Here is a 21477-nt window from a genome sequence, read left to right as displayed (position 1 = left end):
TAATTTTTTATTCTATTGGACCCATGATTGGAGAGGGAATTGGCCCATTGTTCCGGTTGCTACTAGAAGCCACCTATAATTAAAATGAAAAATACCCAAAAATGAATTTTCAATAAAAAATTAGCAAACTTAGGTAAGAAAGAACCAATCAAGAGAAGCCAACCTACTAGTGAGTCAGCCATGAGGAAAAAATGATGCATATATATCTATAATAATAAATAAACACCAATGATTGAAACTAGACACGTGATTCATATCGTACCACATACAATTGCTTCTATCCATTTCTCATTCTTCAATCGTACACATTTGATTCCCAAAACAACACAACCACTTTCTTCAATGCAGCACATGTTAGCCAAGCATCTCAACTAAACTTCAAACTCATATTTCAACACCAAAAACTGATCACAATTTCACACCCTCCAATTTTTTTGAGTTTCTAGAAATTGTTCATTGCTCATAGTCATAGTCATACTATACATAGTTACATACCATGACCCAATGTTTCAGCTTGACGGAAACCAGAAACCGGTGCTACCGGTCAACGTTCACCGGGTCGGGTCTCCGGTCAACAATAACCGACCTGAAAGATGGAACCATAATGCATTGCTGGGTTCCGGCGACGCGTAACGAGTCGAAACCGAACCTCCTCCTCGTCCACGGCCTGGGAGCCAACGCGCTGTGGCAATGGGGCGACATCATCCGCCACTTGACACCCCACTTCAACGTGTATGTCCCGGACCTCGTTTTCTTCGGCGGGTCATACACGACCCGACCCGAGAGGGGTGAAGAGTTTCAGGCGGAGTGTGTGATGAGGGTGTTGGAGGGGAGGCGCGTGGGGAAGATGACGGTGGTGGGGTTGAGTTATGGTGGGTTTGTGGTGTATAGCTTGGCGGTGAAGTATAGGGAGGTGGTGGAGAGAGTGGTGGTTTGTGGTTCAGGGGTGTGTTTGGAAGAGAGGGATATTAAGGAAGGGGTTTTTCCGGTGTGTGATTTGGAAGAAGCTTGTAGCATTTTGGTGCCGTTGACGCCGGCGAAGCTCCGGGAGCTTGTGAGGTATGCGTTTTTTAGACCTCCTCCGGTGGCTTGGTTTCCCTCTTGCTTCCTCCATGATTTCATTCATGTAAGATGACTCTTCCTTTTTATCTTACTTGTGTGTTACTTTTTGCTTTTTTTAAGGCAAATGTTAATGTTAGTCGTTAATTGTTAGCAAATTAGTTCATTCGCTTTGACCTCGCATAACTTTCAAAAATGATTCCTAGACTCCTCTTTGGGTGTAGATGAGTAGGAAAGACAAGAGAAATAATGAATTTGATATATGATATAGTGTGATTATAAATGAGTGATATAGAGAAAAATGATGAGTGTCTATACTATTTAGTGGTTTATCAGTTAGCACTCTATAACTTTATAGAACCAGTCAACCAGGTTTAACAATCATGGTTAAATTTATGAGACTAATCCCCTGGTAATTGGGTCATTGGGTGATAGAGCTAGCAACACACATTTCTTCCTAATTTTGTTGGAGGAAGATAAGATTTAAGTCAATTAATTGTCATAGCTGAAATTTTTTTATTTTTGTTAACGATTTTGTAAATGGACCAATTGTACGAAATTTGTGAGAGTGTGTTCAAAAAGTGTGTTTTGATAAAAGCTACCGATTCCAATTTTCTCAAGAGGTCAAGATGATGGATTACAATTTCACTTCTGCTTGGATGATCATATTTGGTTTTAGCTGTTTTCTAATTTTAGAGAAAGATGTATAATTTGGTGTAATGATATGGACATGAGTGAAGAAGATCCCTTAAAATTTGATTAAGGTGGTAGACCAAATGACCGGATGCATGCAGTTACAATAGTCAGAAATGGTGAGAGACCAAGATATTTATAGGGCAAATCATTAAAGATATATTTAGATTTTAATAGTCTTATTATCGGATTTGCTTCATAACAAAATAGTACTTTCATTCAGCCAATCCCACTTAGTGAAAATAGACTTTGATTATTGTTGTTGTATGATTTTCATTTTTCAAGATTAAACTGATATATGTTTAAAAACTTGTCTTAAAAACAATTCACTTTTCGTGCAAACAACTTAATAATTGCTTATGACAATAAGCGCTTACCACATAAGCACTTATACATAAGCTAATGTGAACAACTTACAGAAATAAGTTCAAAACTGTGTTCCTGTTTACCTTATGAGTTAAGGGTACTTGGCCAATTTAGCTAATTTTTTAATAGTTAAGATAATTTCACTATATATATGTATAATTGCTCATTGACATTACTTCATTTCAGTTCTTTAAGCATGTTTTGTCTAAAATGATGTGTAATGGTTGAATAAGATGATGTTTCAGCTGCCATTTCAACTAAACATAGATCTGTATAGTGTTATTGTGGATGTGTGAATGTAAAGGAGCCAAAGTGTGCTTACATTGATGAATTTGGATTTATAGGCAATGTGTGTCGACTATGTACAAGAAAAAAGAGAATTGATCCGAGCCATTGCAAAGGATCGAAAACTTTCTGACATACCCAAGATATCTCAGGTTCATTAATTTCTACACTATTTATTGGATATTATTTTCTTTTATCCCATTGTAATTTTATAGTATAGTTAAATTAGAAGGCTTCATTTCATTTTTCATGCAGCCTACATTAATTATCTGGGGAGAACATGATCAAGTATTCCCTTTAGAACTTGGTCACAGATTGAAAAGGTTAATATAAGAACTCTCTAATTGTACTTGCTACTTTCACTTTTGAGTTCAGAACTCATTGGATTTGCAATGCAGGCATATAGGGGACAATGCTCAAATTGTGGTCCTTAAAAATGCTGGGCATGCTTTCAATGTGGAAAAGGGTAAGGAATTCTTCAGTGTCTTGAAGTCCTTTCTTGTGGATTTGCAGTCACCTGCAGAGAGCTCACTTTCCAAGTGGCAAAATAACAATCCAGTGTGAATTTAAGTACCAAAAGAAAAACAAGCAAACAGAAGAATTGAAGAAACATGAAACGGTAAAATGAGTGATATTGTTGAACACATTCTTTTTCCATCTGTCTCCAAGCAGTGGGAGCAAATTATAAACAGTTCAATGCAAGGGATCTCATTGGCAAATAGGATAAATAGTATTTGGCTTCTGTATATTGAATTGAAGCCTGTTGAATTTGTTGTGCTTGATAGAGGTCAAAAGATTAAGAGCGGAATGAAATAAATTACAATACAAGAACATACAGAGTGAGTATTTTCGAGTGTCACTAATTTTTTCTTCAGTTTCTATTATTTGTAACAAGATGACTTACATTATGTGGATTTCAATGGTTATATCAGATTGGTAACCCATCTAAACTTCTTGGCCCTTCTCCGATCTGCATTTTCCAGAGTGTTAACGACCTAGGATTTTCATACACTGGCCTATTTTGTCTAACTAGTATAGACTATATATTGCAGGATTTTCTCTGCATAGATATATTTATGATAGTATGAGGCTTAAACTTGTTATATCTAATGCCCTCACAACTCAAAAGCACCACGCATAAAAGATTGATGTACTCTTATAGACATAGTAATTGATTCAAATTAACAATTTAGGCCTTTCAAAATGGGTAACTACTCAAACGGCATAGCTAGTTATAAACTCGGGTAAAGGAGGAAGATTGTATAAGGTTTTTACAACAGTTAATGTAAACTTGGCCGTCTCTTCAATATGGACCAAATGTGATAGATTTGTGTTAATCCTAGGTTGTTACAAGGAAGTAACATGTTGTGTGACTCGAGTACAATGTTAAATGAGCTAGTGTCATTGCATCCGTTCTCGATTGCAATGTTAAATGGGCAATAGTCCTCACACTTTCCTGGATGCATCAGCTCTCGAATGCAATGTTAAATGGACAATGTTAGACGCTTAGTCTCTTAGGTTCGATAACTATGACTTCATTCTTGTATTACTTTAGCGATAGAGTGCATTTCTTTTTGTGGGAAAAGAATTCCGGTTGAATTCCTTTTTCCATAAATTGATTATTGGCCTCTTGAGTCGTATGAGGTGTTGTCTCCAATTGCTTCCTCTCCTTTGCGGTTCTTTCTTTATTTAGGGGTTAGCGAGGCTGGTGGGTTTGGAGAGGGAGTCAACCTTGTCGAGGAGGAGATTGGTGTCACTCATGGGGAGGAGGTGCTTATGCCTAGGAGACGCAGGTGACCCAAGAAACAAATCTTCAAAGGGAGCTCACAGTCGAGGTCATCCCAGGAAGAATGAGAGCCGAGTCAAAGATGTGAGAATCACAAGGGCTCAACATTCTCTATAGTCCGCTAGTAGAGAACTCATCCGAAGGCCGACAGTTGATGCTTTTGCCGGCGGAATTCTTAGAGCCACGGGGCGTTTTGACTAGGGTAAGGAGTGCCCTTTTGGTGGGAAAACAGTTAGGCATAGAGTATTCATGTTCGGATATTGTTGCCTTGAAATAGATTGTGACCCAGATTTCAGCGCATAGAGCTTTGTCGGGCTGGCCTTTTCAGATTGTCGTTATTTGATGGGTTGAAGTGGTCTCTTGTGTTTTGGTTGTTCAATCCTTGGGGTTTAGTTGTTGTTTTCGGCCTTTTAGGGGTTGATTGGTCTGGTAGATTTTTTGTTTTTGTTGTTTAGGGAGGGTGTGCCTTTGGTCAGTGTTGTGTAGGGCGTTTGTGATTTTTTGCTAGAGCTGTTGCTCTTTCCCCATGTTGTTTTTGAAGAGGGAGGGTAGCTTCTTCTCTTAATGAGGCGTTGCTCTTTTATTTTCTCTCTTATATAAATATAAATTTTGCTTTAAAAAATTTAATAAGTAGAGGGGCTAAGCCCCAAAGAAAAAAAAACAAAGCTAATTAGAGCCAAAATAAACGAAGAGGATGCAACCCCTACTAAATCCTGGCTAAGCAACCTAAGACAATCTTGGCTAAGTTTAAGCATTGAACTTATGTAATTTTGACTTAGTGTTATTATGCGCATGCACACTTTTAATACTATCAATGCAATGATTGTTACATAGTTCTATAACTGTGTTTTATCTCCAAATATTTATTTTCCTTCTTTAGAGGGTGAGGTTTCATGAGTAACATGTTTGAGATTTCTTTTTGAGATATTAATTTTTTTTTAGACACAATGTGGATTCATATACAATACGACATAAAAATGATCATCATATACTATGCTATGTTGTGTAACTACATTCGCACACATAATGAGGATTATTAGTTATGTGTTCATATGTAAAATCAACATGGATTAGTTTGAGTCTGTTTGATGATTATAGTTTTTAAAAATTGTTTTCTGCTTTTAAAAATTGAAAAACCTGATTGTTTTCATAAACTATTTTCGTAAACAGTTCTCAATTTCAATTTTTAAAACTAAATTACCAAAACAGTTAAAAGATATTTTATATTTTAGTGTTTAGTTTTCAAATTACAAATTTTTTTAAATGTTGGAAAATGTCTAAATCAAACAATTTTTTCAAAAAATAATTTTCAAAAATAATTTCTATAAACAATTTTTAAATATAATTTTCAAAAAATGCAATCAAACAAGCCCTTTATCTTTGCTTATGACTCTTTAACCAATGATTTTGTTGGTTGCAATGTCCATGTGTTTTGTGGTGATTATATCAGATTGTTTATCTGACCGCAATTGCTTTATTAAAGAGTCATTTTAAAAATGAATTTTAAAATAAATAAAACTCAATCAATATTGCTAAAGTGAGAGGATACTAAGATTTTATACTTCGCATTTCAAGAAAGTATTAAATGATGTTTTTTCCAAATAATACACTTGTAATAGTAATAAATGAGGAAAGATAAAATTGTTGAGGTTGATTGCAATGTAAATCCCACGTTGCTAATGAAGGAGAAAAAAGACCAGTTATGCATCTTGGAGAAGTCCTACATTGCTTAGAATAGTTAGGGGTGGGAGGGTTCAAGACTATATATAGGGATCTCAGGCTCCTTGTTTCAACACACCAAAAACACCAAGCATTAGCACCTGAAAAAACTTTAAGTTATTTCTGTGTTTTCTTTTTCTCTTATGCTCTTGTTTTAGAGTATAGTGAGATGTAATTCAAATATTTACTTTGGAGAGTGTGGGTGTACTGGGGTCATGGGGTGGTTGAAAGTGAAGTCTATGTGTTGTAACAATTTTCACATAATGTTTATTATATAGTTGTCGATTTTGACAACGGCCGTGGTTTTTTTTCCGGTTTTGAAGTTTCCTTGTTATTTTCTTGTGTTGTTGATTGCGCTCCTGATTTATTTTACTTCTTCAGCTGTGTTATTTCCTAACAGTGGTATCAGAGCTTCCGATTCGATGGATATCACTTTGTGTGGTATTGCGAAGGTGCTGACGAAGTGGTCTACAGCTGCGATGATGTTGTGATGAGGAGTTAATGCAATCATGATTACATAAGGCGTTCTGAGCATGAAATTGTCCAGGTGGCACACAGACATTGGTTAATATAGATGCAAGGTCTGTGGTGATAGCGTGCAGGCATTGGTTGGCGGTGATGCAAGGTACGTGGTTAAGTCGATGGCTGATGAACTTCCGGAAAAAGCCAACATGGAAGTTGCACCATAAATTTTCAGCATGGTTTCGGCATGTGAAAATTCTTGGAACGGTTTAGTTTCAAGTGAAGAAAATTCTTGGGAAGGTTTAGTTCCAAGTGTAGTGTACTCTTGATGGTGGAGTATGATAATTTAATTTGTCGGTATATAGACAATGAGAATTATGTTTGTCGGTGAAAACAATGATTGTCAGTGTAGACAATGAAGACTGAAGACCATTACAATCAAGGTGGAGATTGTTGAGGTTGATTGCAATGTAAGTCTCACATTGCTAATGAAGGAGAAAAAAGATCAAGTTATGCATCTTAGAGAAGTCACACATCGCTTAGATTAGTGAGGGGTGGGAGGGTCCAAGACTATATATAGGGATCTCAGGCTTCTTGATTCAACCCACAAAAAACACCAAGCATTAGCACCTGAAAACACTTTAAGTTATATTTGTGTTTTCTTTTACTCTTATGCTCTTGTTTTAGAGTATTGTGAGATGTAATTCAAATATTTACTTTGGAGAGTGTGGGTCTACTGGGGTCATGGGGTGGTTGAGAGTGAAGTCTATGTATTGTAACATTTTTCACATAATGTTTATTATCTGGTTGTCGATTTTGACAACGGCCGTGGTTTTTTCTCCGGTTTTGGAGTTTCCTTGTTATTTTCTTGTGTTGTTGATTGCACTCCAGATTTATTTTACTTCTTCAGCTGTGTTATTTCCTAACAGTGGTTTCAGAGCTTCCGGTTCGATGGATATCACTTTGTCTGGTATTGCGAAGGTGCTGACGAAGTGGTCTACAACTGCAATGATGTTGTGATGAGGAGTTGATGCAATCATGATTACACAAGGCGTTCTGGGCATGAAATTGTCCAGGTGGCACATGAGAATTGGTTAATATAGATGCAAGGTCTGTGGTGATAGCGTGCAGGCATTGGTTGGCGGTGATGCAAGGTACGTAGTTATGTCGATGACTGATGAACTTCCGGAAAAAACCAACATGGAAGTTGCACCATAAATTTTCAGCATGGTTTCGGCATGTGAAAATTCTTGGAACGGTTTATTTTCAAGTGAAGAAAATTCTTGGGAAGGTTTAGTTCCAAGTGTAGTGTACTCTTTATGGTGGAGTATGATAATTTAATTTGTCGGTATTTAGACAATGAGCATTATGTTTGTCGGTGAAAACAATGATTGTCGCTGTAGACAATGAAGACTGAAGACCATTACAATCAAGGTGCGTGGAGATTGTTGAGGTTGATTGCAATGTAAGTCCCACATTGCTAATGAAGGAGAAAAAAGATCAAGTTATGCATCTTGGAGAAGTCCCACATGGCTTAGATTAGTGAGGGGTGTGAGAGTCCAAGACTATATATAGGGATCTTAGGCTCCTTGTTTCAACACACCAAAAACACCAAGCTTTAGCACATGAAAACACTTTAAGTTATATTTTTGTTTTCTTTTTCTCTGATGCTCTTGTTTTTTAGTATTGTGAGATGTAGTTCAAATATTTACTTTGGTGAGTGCGGGTGTACTGGGGTCATGGGGTGGTTGAGAGTGAAGTCTGTGTATTGTAACAATTTTCACACAATGTTTATTCTGTGGTTGTCGGTTTTAACAACGGTCGTGGTTTTTTCTCCGATTTTGGAGTTTCGACGTTATTTTCTTGCGTTTCTGATTTATTTTACTTTTTCAGCTGTGTTATTTCCTAACAAAAATACATTCCAAAGGATAAAACAGAAAAAAAAATTATATTTTTCTGAAAATTAACAATATTAATTATACTCCTTAATATGTGTGTTTCTTTTCTCTCTGGACTGTTATATAATAACAGAGGCATTACTAGTTATAAAGTATATAATTTTCAAAAGTTGCACTTAAAAAGTAAATTGAAGAGATGGTAATCCGTTATTGACAATTTATTATAGAGAGAGATTAAAATTTAAATAATAATTGAGGTAAAAAAATTAATTAGTATCATAGAAAAAATGTACTAAACAATTTAAGTAAAAACTAATAAATAATTATATTTTTTCCTAAAAAAATTATATTTTAGAAGTTGTTCTTAATGGATTATAAAAAATTATCTTTAATTAAAAAAAAACAATTATCTTTATATTATTTTTTATAATTATAAAGTATATAATATTCAATGATTCAAATTTCATGCCCTTTAAAATTAAATTGAAGAGATCAAAATCCATTCTTGACAATTTATTGTAAAGAGAGATTCAAAATAAAATAATAATTGAGGTCAAAATTAATTAATATCATAGTAAAAAATTTCTTAACTAATTAAACTAATAATTAAAAAATTAAATATTTTACTATATTTGTTTATACCCTAGTTTCAAAAAAAAATATTTGGTAAGTGTTGTGAAATATATGAATTGGGTAGGGAAGGTTTATGATCATTCCGTTGTAATTTATTTTTCTGATTTAAAAAAATACTTAAGAAAAAGACTTAATTGCCATGTACCAACAAAAAAGATGCATGTTTCAGAACAATTATAGTGTTAATTTGTTGCTGGAGTCTGGAGAACATGCATGTTTCTGACTTCTGTGACCCTCCTAGTTAGAAACACCACGTGTTGGTTCTGCCTTGGTTTTCAATTTCATTATCGATTTCTGATTTCCAACAAAAACTACCTCCGGCTTTCTCTAGTACTTTCTGCACCGTCAGATTATATCACAACAACTTCTAACGAAAATCTCGACAACAACCTTATTTTTTTCAACCTTAATTCCATCAACTAGTGTTGCCACAATGCACGCCTTGGTTTGCGTCTAGTTGATCCTGCGTCAGAATCACGAGGGAGACATTTGAGGTTAGCTAGATTCCTGTCACCACCTTTTGACTCTAGTAACAATTATTATAACTCATGTCTTCTGTTATGTTCAATTTTTGCTAAAGATCACTAAATTGAATTGAATTCCTAGTACATTCATCAAAAAGTGTGTGTGTGTGTTTGTGTATAAGTTGATGTTGAATTGTTGATCTTAGGGAATTTAGGAAATTTTAACGTTGAATTTCACAATGTGATATGATTTTGCTGGTGGGGTTCTTGAATTTTTCTCTGGATGAATATTTGTGACATTTGGTTATTATCTGATTATTGTTGTTCAATTGGGTAGGTCTATCATGAGAGATAAATTTTGGGTGGAGATTTGACTTGAGGAGGATTGGTTGCATATACAACTCTGGCCAATTCTATAGATATATCTGCTTCAATTGGAACAGGCTTTGGTCTTTTGTTTCCCAGTTTCAAGTTTTGTTCAGAAAGGATCATATCTCTTGTCTTGCGCCTTCCCATTGATTATGGCTAACATTTGATGAACTATCTGAATTAAAAAGGATATCAGAATAGGTTTCATCTTCTGAGATGGCCTTGTTAAGGTGCTTCTCAATTAAGGTAAAATTGTGTTAATTGGATATCATGTCTTAATTTATTTTGTGAGATTCTTATAATTCATTTGATTAACCTTGATTTACTTTCAATCTTGCTTGCTTCTTCAGGGGAGTGTCAAACCTGCAAAAGAGGACTTTAACACTCTACTTGTCAAGCTACAACAAACAAGAACTTCATCAGAGACGACGCGTAATTTGGAGCCAACCACTTTTGATGTTTCAGTACCCCATGGTATTCAAAACAATTCAAGGTGCAAAGTGAGGGTTATGAGTCTTGAGAGTGAGAGTCCAGTGAAGGCTGAAGTAGACGAAGCTTATGAAGGGGAAGATGAGCATGAGGATTCACTCTCAATCAAGAGGGAACTCTCTGATTTTGATCTCCAAGACCAGGAAGCTGTGGCAACGAAAAAAGAGCATGATTCAATAGATAAAGAGATGAAGTATCCCAACCAAGCTAGCAATGAATTGGAAGAGAGAAATGATAGATACAACCAAAAGAGTGTGGATATAATCCAAAGTGGACATGTTAGTGATCCTGGGATTGTCAAGGCTGATTTCGGGGCTTCTCCAAAGCTCAAGCGATTCTGCTCTAACCTAGAAAAAGGGGATTTACTGAAGAACACAACTCTACCCTTGCCTCTTTTAAACTCAGGGTCTTTTGAGGACTTTCAGGAATTATCAGCGAATCCAATGGTTAAACTAGAAAGGTCAAAGTCTGTGATGAGTCACATAAGTGCTGATAGAGTGATGTTGAAACAACATTCTTTAAGTCAAATACTCCCTTCTGGAAGTAGAAAATTGTGGTGGAAGCTCTTCATGTGGAGCCACAGAAATATCCATAGAACTTTCTCTAGAAATTCATCACTTGTTCCTTCTAGTGCTGCTTTAAATAGTAAATGTGGGTACTCGTCGGACACCTTTGAACCTAAGCAAGGCAAGGCATTGAGACATGCGGAATCATCCGAGTCAATTACTACAGAAACCTTCAACAAAAGCAGCATTGGTAAAAATATTGATGATCAAAGGTGGAGTAGACAAATTGAAAGTTCTAGTTTTCGGGCCGGCAACCAGTGGTTTGCTTTCTCAACAGAATCAGAATTTTCCTGGGTGGATGCATGGGTGAAAGATCTTGAAATTCAGCAACCAATTCCTGAGGATGATTTGGATTATGGCAATGCCAGAAGTATTGTCTTCCCACCTACTCCTAATGAGGGCCGATCAATGACAAGAAGCACATCTCAGCTGAATCATCTAGATGCAAATCTCTCCAGAGATATTTTGAATGCCAATAGTTTGGTCCAGTGTCTAAATCCGGCTTCATCTGTTGCTCATATATCCGATGTTGGTATAAAAGTCATCCCTGCTATTTCGCACTTGACTAATCTTCGCTCTGTCAATCTATCAAACAATTTCATAGGTAAAGCTTTCGAACAGAAATGTAGCCCTTAATTCACAATCAATTAAAATATAACTCAGTTGATTGACTTACTTCTTCATTTATCTACAGTGCACATCTCACCAGGATTTCTGCCGAAGTGTATTCATACACTTAATTTGTCAAGAAACAAGATCAGCACCCTTGAGGGCCTCAAAGAATTAACCCGGTTGCGGGTGCTTGACTTAAGTTACAACCGCATCTCAAGAATTGGTCAAGGTTAGTGTCTATATTAATTCATGCTCAATGGAAGTGTGCATCTTATCATGAACCAACGATCCCAAAAGCTGATGTTGTTGGGCGAGGATACATTAACGGTTTTATATTATACTTTTATCCCGCTCACTCACGTAAGGGTCCATTGGACTCGAAAATTGAACAGTGCATAGGCCTCACCTACCTTGTGCTGAACTTTAACATTTTTATTAGATCATTCGGGTTAACAATGATCCAATTCTAGACCACTTAGTTGTAGAGGCTATGATATTATGTCATGAACCAACTATCCCAAAAACTTAAACTATTGGGTGAAGTCATACATGAATGGTTTTATATTATGCTTTTAACACATCTCAAATTTCTTAGCCTTCATTCGTAAGTGTTTTCTACAATAAAACTATTCACTATGTGATTTACCAGGATTGTCAAGTTGCAGACTCATCAAAGAGCTATACCTTGGGGGGAACAAGATAAGTGATATTGAGGGGTTACACAGGCTATTTAAGCTAACAGTTCTGGACTTGAGCTTCAACAAGATCACGGCAAAAAAAGCATTAGGCCAACTAGTGGCAAACTACAACTCACTTCAGGCCCTTAACCTGCTCGGAAATCCCATTCAAAGCAACATGAGTGATGACCAGTTAAGCAAGGCAGTGTCCAGTCTCCTTCCAAAGTTGGTGTACCTGAACAAGCAACCACTCAAGAGTCAGAGAGCACGCGAAATATTACCAGATAATGTTGCCAAAGCTGCACTTGGGAACAACAAGCGAGACTTTAGGAGAAGATTGAGAGTTAGCCAAGGAGGACCAATTTCCAGTAGAGGGCATAGAAGTAGTGCAATTGTTGCCCAGACCAGCAGGAATCGGACAAGGAGGTGAAGCAATAATGCATAGTTGCATGTAAAAGCAACAACTCATTGGATAATTGTTCTGTTTGGTCTTTTCAATGTTTCATTTATTTATATCATTAGAGAAAACAAAGCCTTAGGTGTTAATTGTCCCTTGGTTTGTTTTATGTTTTCATGATTGAGTCTTCATTCTATGCAACTTTACTGTGTGGAACTTGGTTTGTTCACCATGATCTTATGATTTCTATGAGCATTAAGCAAATTGATTTTTCCTGTGCATGTCAATATTAATTATCATCAAAAATTTATCTAAATACCAAGGGACCTGCTCAAGATGAGAGCTTGCAGTAATTTAAGTTGGTACTATGTGACTATGAGGTCACATGTTCAAAGCACCTCACTGTTTAAAAGGAGGCATTGAAGAGTTTCAGGTAGTAAAATGAAATATGCCACAAGAAAATTCCATTCACTGTGGTAAATTATTAGTAACATCACTTTGATGGTGAAGAGTGCAAAGGGACTTGGCTCTAAGTTTGTATTGTGGCAATGGATATATGGCTCCTTCATTAAAATGCAAATACTTGTCATGTGTTGTTTATATTCCCTTTTTAAACTACTTTTTGAGAAGGAAAGAAAACTGTCAAACTGAGACAGTTATTGTTTGCTGAGTGGTTAGTTCTACCCGAGGACTGAAAACTCAGAGTATGCACTCCTTCCTTACAAGTTACAATCACCAAATCAGTTAACTTAAGACATTGTTGCCAAATAGATTTAGAAAACTGAGCATAAGAACAACAAGTGATTACATGAAAAGAAATATTTTTTAGGTTAAAATGGCTCACTCTAAAGTTTGTTTTAGGCCTCATTTAGTGTTGGTATGTCCCTGTTCATGACCAACATTAGAGGTAATTGATGCCCTTCAAATATCCTTCCACCACAAAGATATTTTTTTTTTTGAAAATTCCTCCTTTTCAAATCGATCTATATCACCTTACTTTTCTCTTTCCGACAATAACCTACAATGCTATTTCCTAAGCAAAGCATTGTTAATCTAATACCAAGTTCACCATCTTTTTTTGTTTACATCGAAAAGATAAATTGTACCCACCTAGAATCGATCACTGGACTTCCCCTACGACCCTACCCAACCCATATCTCCCACAACTCCTACCACTTAAGTTATCCTATTGGGACACTCACCATCTTCTTTAGTCTAACAAACAACATCTTGTTTGTCTACAAATATAAATATTATTTTTCACTTTAAAAGTTGGTAAAAATAATTGGTTATTCTAAAAGCTATTCAAATTCAATTTATTTTATCAAAATCATATATAAACAGTTCAAAAAATATGATTTTTTTTTCAAATAAGCAGAGATAAATGGACTCCTCAAGTGATGTATAACTACTTCCAATCTTCCATCCAATTCATTAACTAGTCTATTACTCTTTCTCGTATTTATAAACTATATAAAGGGAGAGTTTGTGCAACCTTGGGGCAAACCAGTCATTCAACAATTAATTTTAAAAACTATGAAAGTTTGGCATGGGTATTTTAGTAAAAAATAATTTATTTCTCTTGGATTGAATCTCAACCGTTGATTCACAAGCATTTGATTTATCAAAGTGCCTAATAATGATTTGCCAAAAAAAAAGTGTCTAATAGTGAATTATGAGAAGTTAAAAAAATTAAGGCAATTTAGGAGTTACATACATTTAAGAAATTAATTTATAAGAAGTTAAAAAAAATAAACCTTTAACATCCCACTTTAAATTACCTAATGATGTTACAACAACCATTCATATTCTACAATCATATTCTCATATGCTTTCTATTATTGCATAGAAAATAAATAAAAAATGTCTTACATGTGCATATAGGCTACATATTTTTATAAGCACACATTTTTTTATAAAAATATTAATGCAATTTAGAAGCTACATATAAATTAAGAGATTAGTTTAGAAGAAGTTTAAAAATTTGTAACCTTCAATATTGGTTTAAAATCCTACATCAAAGTATCTAATCATGACACAAAAATAAATAATTAAAACCAAGAGAAAAAACTATTCCACTTCTATAACTCCATTCCCATTTGCTTACTATATAAATAACAAAAAAATCTTCATCTCAACACACAATTTCCCACTCAAACATCTTTACCTTTGAAACGATTTCTCACCCTTTCGCATTGTTTATCGCCCTCTAAATGAGGCTGAAAGATGAAGATCGCAAGTATAATTCATCAAATCATGGATCTTCGACCAACGACACAAGTAAGTTTCGTACATATCAATTTTTTAATTATTTCTTTTTTTATCCAATTTTTTCTACAAGTTTAACATTCATGAATCCACCATTTTCATATAATGCCAAATTCTAACATAAAATGAGCTAAGGAACTTATGCGAGGTTTCAACAATCTAACACTTCTAATCGTAAAACAACTTTTATTTGATTTATGTTGTGTCGATGTTTTGTTAATTAAATTGCTTTTATATATTCTCTAAAAAAATCTTTTCAATGTAAATATTTGTATACCATAACAAAACACATTGTGAATCTCCCATGTAAAGGGTTTGACACGAAGCAGACATTCACCAGTTCAGAGAAACCATGTCAACGACGAAAGAACTTCTGCAAGCATTCAACAACCTAACATTTCAAATGGTATGTTTCCAAAACAAAAAAAATTCACTTATTTTGTGTCGGTGCTTGATTATCTAAATTGCTTTTATATATTCCCTAAAAATTCTTTTAAATGGAATATTTGAACAAAACAATGCAGCAGATCAAAGCACAACAATATGTATCTCTCATGTAAAGGCCTCAGCACGAAGCCGAAATTCACAAGTTCATAGAAACCGTGTCAATGATATAAGAAGTAAGTATTTGTTATTTAATTTAATTTATGTTTTTTATTATTGCTACTAGATATTTATTAATTAAAAAATAATATAACATTTGACTAAAACCATACCACACTATTTCAATCCAAAAATTCAATAGGTGGTCTAACTCAAAATGATATGAGCGAAGATGAAACTCAATTGCATTGTTTAAAAATGGGCATGGGACATTCCATGCATCTTTTAGATCTCGGAAGGATATTGATTCTTCAAGTGTCTTGACTTTACACCAACATGAAAATTTAAATTATAGCATATTTTTAATAAACTCCCCTTATAAATTGCTAAGCAGCTTCACACAATTTCGACCACGGTCATATTTTATCTGATGAAGATGAAGATGTGTCGATCATGATAGTTCATCATGTGATGCACTTATGTTAATTTATTTTAATGCATTTTCATAAAATTTATATCGATATTTATTTTACCACAAAAAAAAGATACTTTCACAAACTAACATATTTGTTCAAGTATATTTAATTTAATTAAAAAATGGAATAATGGTTATAATAATAATAATAATAATAATAATAATAATAATAATAATAATAATAATAATAATAATAATAATAATAATAATAATAATAATAATAATAAACATAACTCATTATGTTTCTATAAAAATTTACCTCATTAAGAATTTCATGATATAGTATTTTTTAAGTTTTATAAACCAAGCAAATATGTGCCAAAAAAGGATGATGATGATGATGATGATGAAAGATACACTTTTAATTATTTTTTGTTTAAACAAATATCACCTCATTAGTTTTTGTTTTTATCTGTTAGCTCATAAGTTCCAGTTATGAATATCATGTTTTGAATGTGTCTATTCTAACTATTTTGGATTGATATAATCATTCTATATCAGAATGAAATCTTTTTTTTTAAGTTAGTTATTTTGACCATTCCAATCTTCCAAGTTCTATTTCAAAACCTAAGGAAGATTGGTGTTAATGAAAGCAGGCACTTCTCTTTGCTCAATTGAAAAATTATAAGGTTGATCTTTTCAATGACAACAACTTCTACTTACTCCCTCCGTTCCAAAATATAGGTTGTTTTAGGTTGTGCATATTGTTTAAGAGCTCATTTATTGATAATTTTTTTGATTAAAATACCCCTATTTAAAGTTGTGTTATATTAAGGAGAGAGAAATGTTATTATTGGTTAAGTGGATAGTGAGAGTTGTGATAGGTGAAAATTGAAGGTGGTAATTAAGAGATATAATATTAAATGAGGGTATATAAGGAAGAAATAGAAAAAAAGTGCATTGGTTTTGCAAAACAACTTATATTTTGGAATATAGTACAAATTCTAAAACAACTTACATTTTGGAACGGATGAAGTAATTTTCTTTAGATATTTTGCTATAGCCCTTGAATGGATGTTGTTTGTTGTGGTACATGTGTTCTTCTTTTCATTTATCATTTCTTTTATTTATGCCCCCACATAAAATCATAATGAGTTCTTTTGGTTTGTTTGTTCATCCTGTTAAAAAAACATAGAATTCCATGAAAGGTTATCCCCCAGCCCTCTATGACCCATATTGTATACCTCAGACACGCTGGTGCTTCTACCTGTAGGTTGTAGGAGTCATGTTGAGAAGGTTGTACCCATGTCAAGTCTCTATAATGACCAAATGGTATATGATGGCTGCAATAGAGGATCTCATATCATAACATTCAATGTAGTAACCAAGAAGCGTTGGACTTCTTTCCTCTGCACCCCACTGAAATTTTGAAAGGAAAAACAACAAGGGACAAGGGTTCAGTTTCTGAGAATAGTTCCAAGTATTCTTTATTCTTATTTTTTTTAATTCTTCTACCTTTATGATAAATTTAAATTTGATGATTTTTGGAGAGCATGTAGTGTTCATTTGATTTTTCCATTTTAAAATTCATGAAGGTTGTTAAGTTTTGTTAGGACATTGCAAAACAAAAAAAAATGTAAATATTTATATAAAAACAAAATTCAATCATTCAATATTTAAAAAACAACCACAAAGAAATATAAATATTACGCTTCTTAAAAAAGTCAAACGCATTTATCGCAAAACTAAAAAAAATTCAAATTTTTATTTTCTTATACTTAAGTAAAATTAACTTTATTTTGTTAATTTAGAAACTCTATTTTAATAATCATAACAAAATAATATAAATTTTAAAAAATTTCATGCTATACACAAAAAGACAAGGGTCAAAAACTTATCTACAAAATAGTTTTGATACATTAACAAATTAAATAATTTTTTACCCGTTAACTAATATTAGATCTAAATTAAATTTATAATGAATTTTGGTCATTCTGTAGATATAATAAAGAAGAAGTTTCGCAACCTTGAGGGTAAAATAATAATTTAACAATTTTTATACTACATTGAAAATTTGACTATAATTATTTTGGTAAAAATGTAAATTATTCTCCCATATTCAATCACGACCGTTCGTTTCATAGGAATCTCATTGTCCTTTTGCATTCCCTAATCGATTCACTAAGCTTAATTGTAAAAATCAATGCATTCACATAGGGGTCCTAAGAATCTTTGAAGAGACCTTCAATATTCTTCAGTTTTTTAAACCTTCAATATTTTCCAGTTCTTTTAAACCTTCAATCTTATGTACAACTTAAATTATAGGTATACATACCTCTTTGAGTCTTTGTCCATACTTTTTTTACCGGTTTTCTTATATGATTTCATAGATTTGTTGGTCCATTGATTTGTATGCGTTTCACTATGAATTTTATTTTTTTGCAATTATTATATGCCTTTGTTCTTTTTGGATTCTTAACCTTTTATACACTTTTTAGTGTTCTAAAACCATCACAAATGTAGGTGTCCAATAGTGGATTATATTGTTTTTATGTCCACCAATATTTTTTATTCGGATTCTTTCCTTTCTTTTTGGTACATAGGAAAGATAAATTACACCCTCTCGGGATCGATCTCTAGACCTTCTTCTCCCCTACCCATATGCCCCCCAGCTCTTACCACTTGAGCTATCATTAGAGACTCAGTTTCTTTCCTTAAATGTTAATCACTTCGCATATTATAAAAAAAACTTCACATTTTCTTTTTTAAAACTCTTCACATTTTCAAACGTTAAGTGGATTAATTATTGTATGAAAGACATAAAGAACATGAAAAATAAGATGGTTTTATATTGTAAATCACCCCAATTTAATTACTGTGATCAAAACAATATCATGATTATGGAGTCATAAATATCTAATTAAAGAGTTATCTTTGTAACTTATATCCTACTTATTTGCTTTATCGTCAATTAAGGTTTGTAACTGATATCCTACTTTATTTGCCTCATATCTTATAAATGACCCAATTTATTCTCCTTCTTCTTCTTTTTAAAATTAATTTCTACTACATTTATGAGGTTCATTTTGACAATAAAATTCATTCAAATATTCAGATCGTAAATGAGATATTACTCAACTTAATATTCATATGTTTTTTCGTTGATTTCAAATAGTCTCATTGGGACACAATACTGTTTGAGTTGGCAACATTAATATCATGGTGGTGTTAGGGCAAAAAATATGTTTAGAACTATGAGGGATCATCACATCATCACATTGGGGTAAACAACAAACACAAGTGTGTTGAACACCTCATATTTCACCTAAAACCTCAAAACGTTAGGTGTATGAATCATCTTACTTATAAACAGCTCAAAATTGTCATTTTATTTCTATGTTAGACTTTTTTTTGACAGAAAGTTGGAGCTTTCATTAATGAGAAATACTCAAATCAGAGGTTAATATGCCTACTAAACCAGTAGGATACTCCTCTAATCCAACAAAACAATAGTTTGTCAAACTTACTCACACTTAATAGTGACTTTTATAATTACTTGAATAAACAAAATAAAATTAACACAAGTTTTTAAAAATTACAAACGACAAACAAAAATGAATATACGGGTAAAAAATACTAGTACCAATTAAAAAGTGATTCCATTCAGCATATGCTAACAGTGGGTTTACTATAAATCGTCAATTTTTCTATCTTACTTCTCCCACCAACCCTTATTCGTTTACCTTTTATTACATGTTCACTTACCTAAGGAGAAAAAAAAAAACGTAAGGATTCAAAAAGTAACGTTAAGGATAAAATGAAACTCAAAATAATTAGCGATTCAAAAATAAAAAATCCGACCTACCGGATTCGAACCAGTGACCTAAGGATTTCTGTTGTACCAACTACAGTCCTCCGCTCTACCAACTGAGCTAAGGTCGGCTTTGTTATCTAGGAACAAACACATATATTTAAACTATGTAATGTTTAGGAAAAATCAATTCTTCAAAACCATCCATCCATAGTATATCTATTTGAGATTAATTTATACGCAATGAAAATGTAAAAAGTTTTACACATTCATTCAATTACATTTTTCATTTCTTATTTTAAATATTATTAAATCCAAAATTATTTATGAGCTAAATTATTTATGAGCTAGTAAAATGTAAGGTTGTGATTGAATGATTATGTAAAACTTATTTACACCGTTAATGCATAGAAAAGTCAGAACCACACAATTGCATGTGTCATTCTATGATTGGCTTAAATTCTCTAAAATTCTACGTGTCATCTAATGAGCCTCCCTCCTTCCCCTACCTTTATTCTTCTCTCCCTTTCACCTTCTCAAAATTTTGAACTTTTAAAATTTCAAAATCAACATTTCATTTCATTAATTCACATTTAACCAAAATTATATCAATCCATTGAATCATGGAATTTGTTATCAACTTTCTCTATTCCGTCCCTGGTCCTCACAAGATAAATATCATCACCACTGCATTGCCTCATCATCTTCTAGAATTTTGTCTCCTCCCCTCCTTGGTACTGTTACATTTCTCACTTATTTGGTGAATTTATCATATTTTTATTATATGTTTAACTTTTGGTATTTGTTCATCTTTCTGATCCTACCGTTGCCTCCTTATCTACTACTCCCTCCGTTCCTTATTAACTGTCCACTTTGAAGAAAAAAATTTGTTCCTATATATCTGTCCACTTAGAGTTTCAAGAGAGTATTAAATGATGTTTTTCCAATAAATGTCCTTGTAGGAACAATAAATGAGGAAAAATAATATACTTTTTAAAGGGTGAAATATGAAATCAAATAATACTTTTATGAAAAGTAACAAAATTAATTGCACTCCTTAATATGTGTGTTTCTTCTCTTCCTGGACAGTTAAATAGGAACAGAGGGAGTAGTATTATGATGCCTCTGATTGGTCATTCCATAATTTCAATGTAGGACAGACCTATGGTAATTACAGGCCATGCAGGAATCAATACAAGATTAAGATGAAGTTGGAAACCAAAGTCATTCCTGTTAGCAGTGAAATTTTTTCGCTCAATTTATTCAAGTTCGACGATTTTGAATAGATCTTAGAACCCTTCTTTTGATAAAAAACTTTGGTTGGTAAGTAGTATATCTGATTATTTCATTATTCATTCACAAATAATGCAAGGATGTGCTGACAATGCTGCATGATTTGAGAATGAATAATGAACATAATCACATATACTACTTATAAATCAAAATGCTTTAGTTAAAAGAAGAGTTCAAAATCTCATCAAAATCGTCGAACTTGAACAAATTGAGTGGGAATTCTTCACTACTAACATGAATGACTTTGTTTTCGAATTTCATGTTAATCTTGTATTGATGCTTGCATAGCGTGTAATCACCTTAGCTATATCCTACATTAAAATTATGAAATGAATAAACACCTCCTTCAGTTGTGATTTTTTAAAAGCGATAAATTTTCATAACAAAGGCATGAATCTTATCACCCTGTTAACATTGAAACAAATGTTAGAGACAACATACAGTTAAAAAGCAAAATATGAATACCAAAAAACATTGTTATCCATCAGCAACCTTGTTAACCCTAGCCACAATGGCGCACTCATCCTTTAAAGGATTGAGTTGTGACTTGTGAAACAGTACGTATATAAAGTTTGAAAAGAAATGAAATGATGAATGATACCGAGTGAAGTTTTCTCTTTATTTATAATGAAAATTAGTTAATTGAACCTACAAATTAGGTTATTTTTCAGT

The 21477-nt window shown here is 33.3% G+C and overlaps 1 protein-coding gene and 1 non-coding gene across 2 annotated transcripts; one reads left to right on the top strand and one right to left on the bottom strand.

Annotated features, from left to right (window-relative positions):
- The first annotated feature begins 235 nt into the window (after positions 1-235).
- On the top strand, positions 236-12745 carry LOC130730557 (uncharacterized). The gene is made up of 7 exons (XM_057582601.1): positions 236-1126; positions 2463-2555; positions 2659-2726; positions 2802-2961; positions 10085-11393; positions 11484-11630; positions 12051-12745. Exons 1-7 carry the CDS (start codon positions 497-499, stop codon positions 12506-12508), a joined length of 2865 nt encoding a protein of 954 aa, XP_057438584.1. The 5' UTR covers positions 236-496; the 3' UTR covers positions 12509-12745.
- A 6811-nt stretch (positions 12746-19556) lies between these two features.
- Positions 19557-19643, bottom strand: TRNAY-GUA (transfer RNA tyrosine (anticodon GUA)). Its single transcript is given in 2 exon segments — positions 19557-19592; positions 19607-19643. It is a non-coding gene; the product is annotated as a tRNA-Tyr (tRNA).
- Positions 19644-21477: the final 1834 nt, after the last annotated feature.

This window comes from Lotus japonicus, chromosome 1 (genome assembly GCF_012489685.1).
Source record: "Lotus japonicus ecotype B-129 chromosome 1, LjGifu_v1.2".
Lineage (NCBI taxonomy): Eukaryota > Viridiplantae > Streptophyta > Magnoliopsida > Fabales > Fabaceae > Lotus > Lotus japonicus.
The sequence above is the reverse complement of the archived record's forward strand: the minus strand, read 5'-3'. Positions and strand labels throughout refer to the sequence as shown.

What these genes read in the sequence shown, in the direction of transcription:
- LOC130730557 (XM_057582601.1), top strand. Translation starts at nt 497, where the DNA reads ATGACCCAATGTTTCAGCTTGACGGAAACCAGAAACCGGTGCTACCGG. An exon ending in TCCTCCATGATTTCATTCAT is followed by an intron (nt 1,127 to 2,462) that starts GTAAGATGACTC and finishes TTGGATTTATAG; the next exon opens with GCAATGTGTGTCGACTATGT. An exon ending in AGTGGCAAAATAACAATCCA is followed by an intron (nt 2,962 to 10,084) that starts GTGTGAATTTAA and finishes TTGCTTCTTCAG; the next exon opens with GGGAGTGTCAAACCTGCAAA.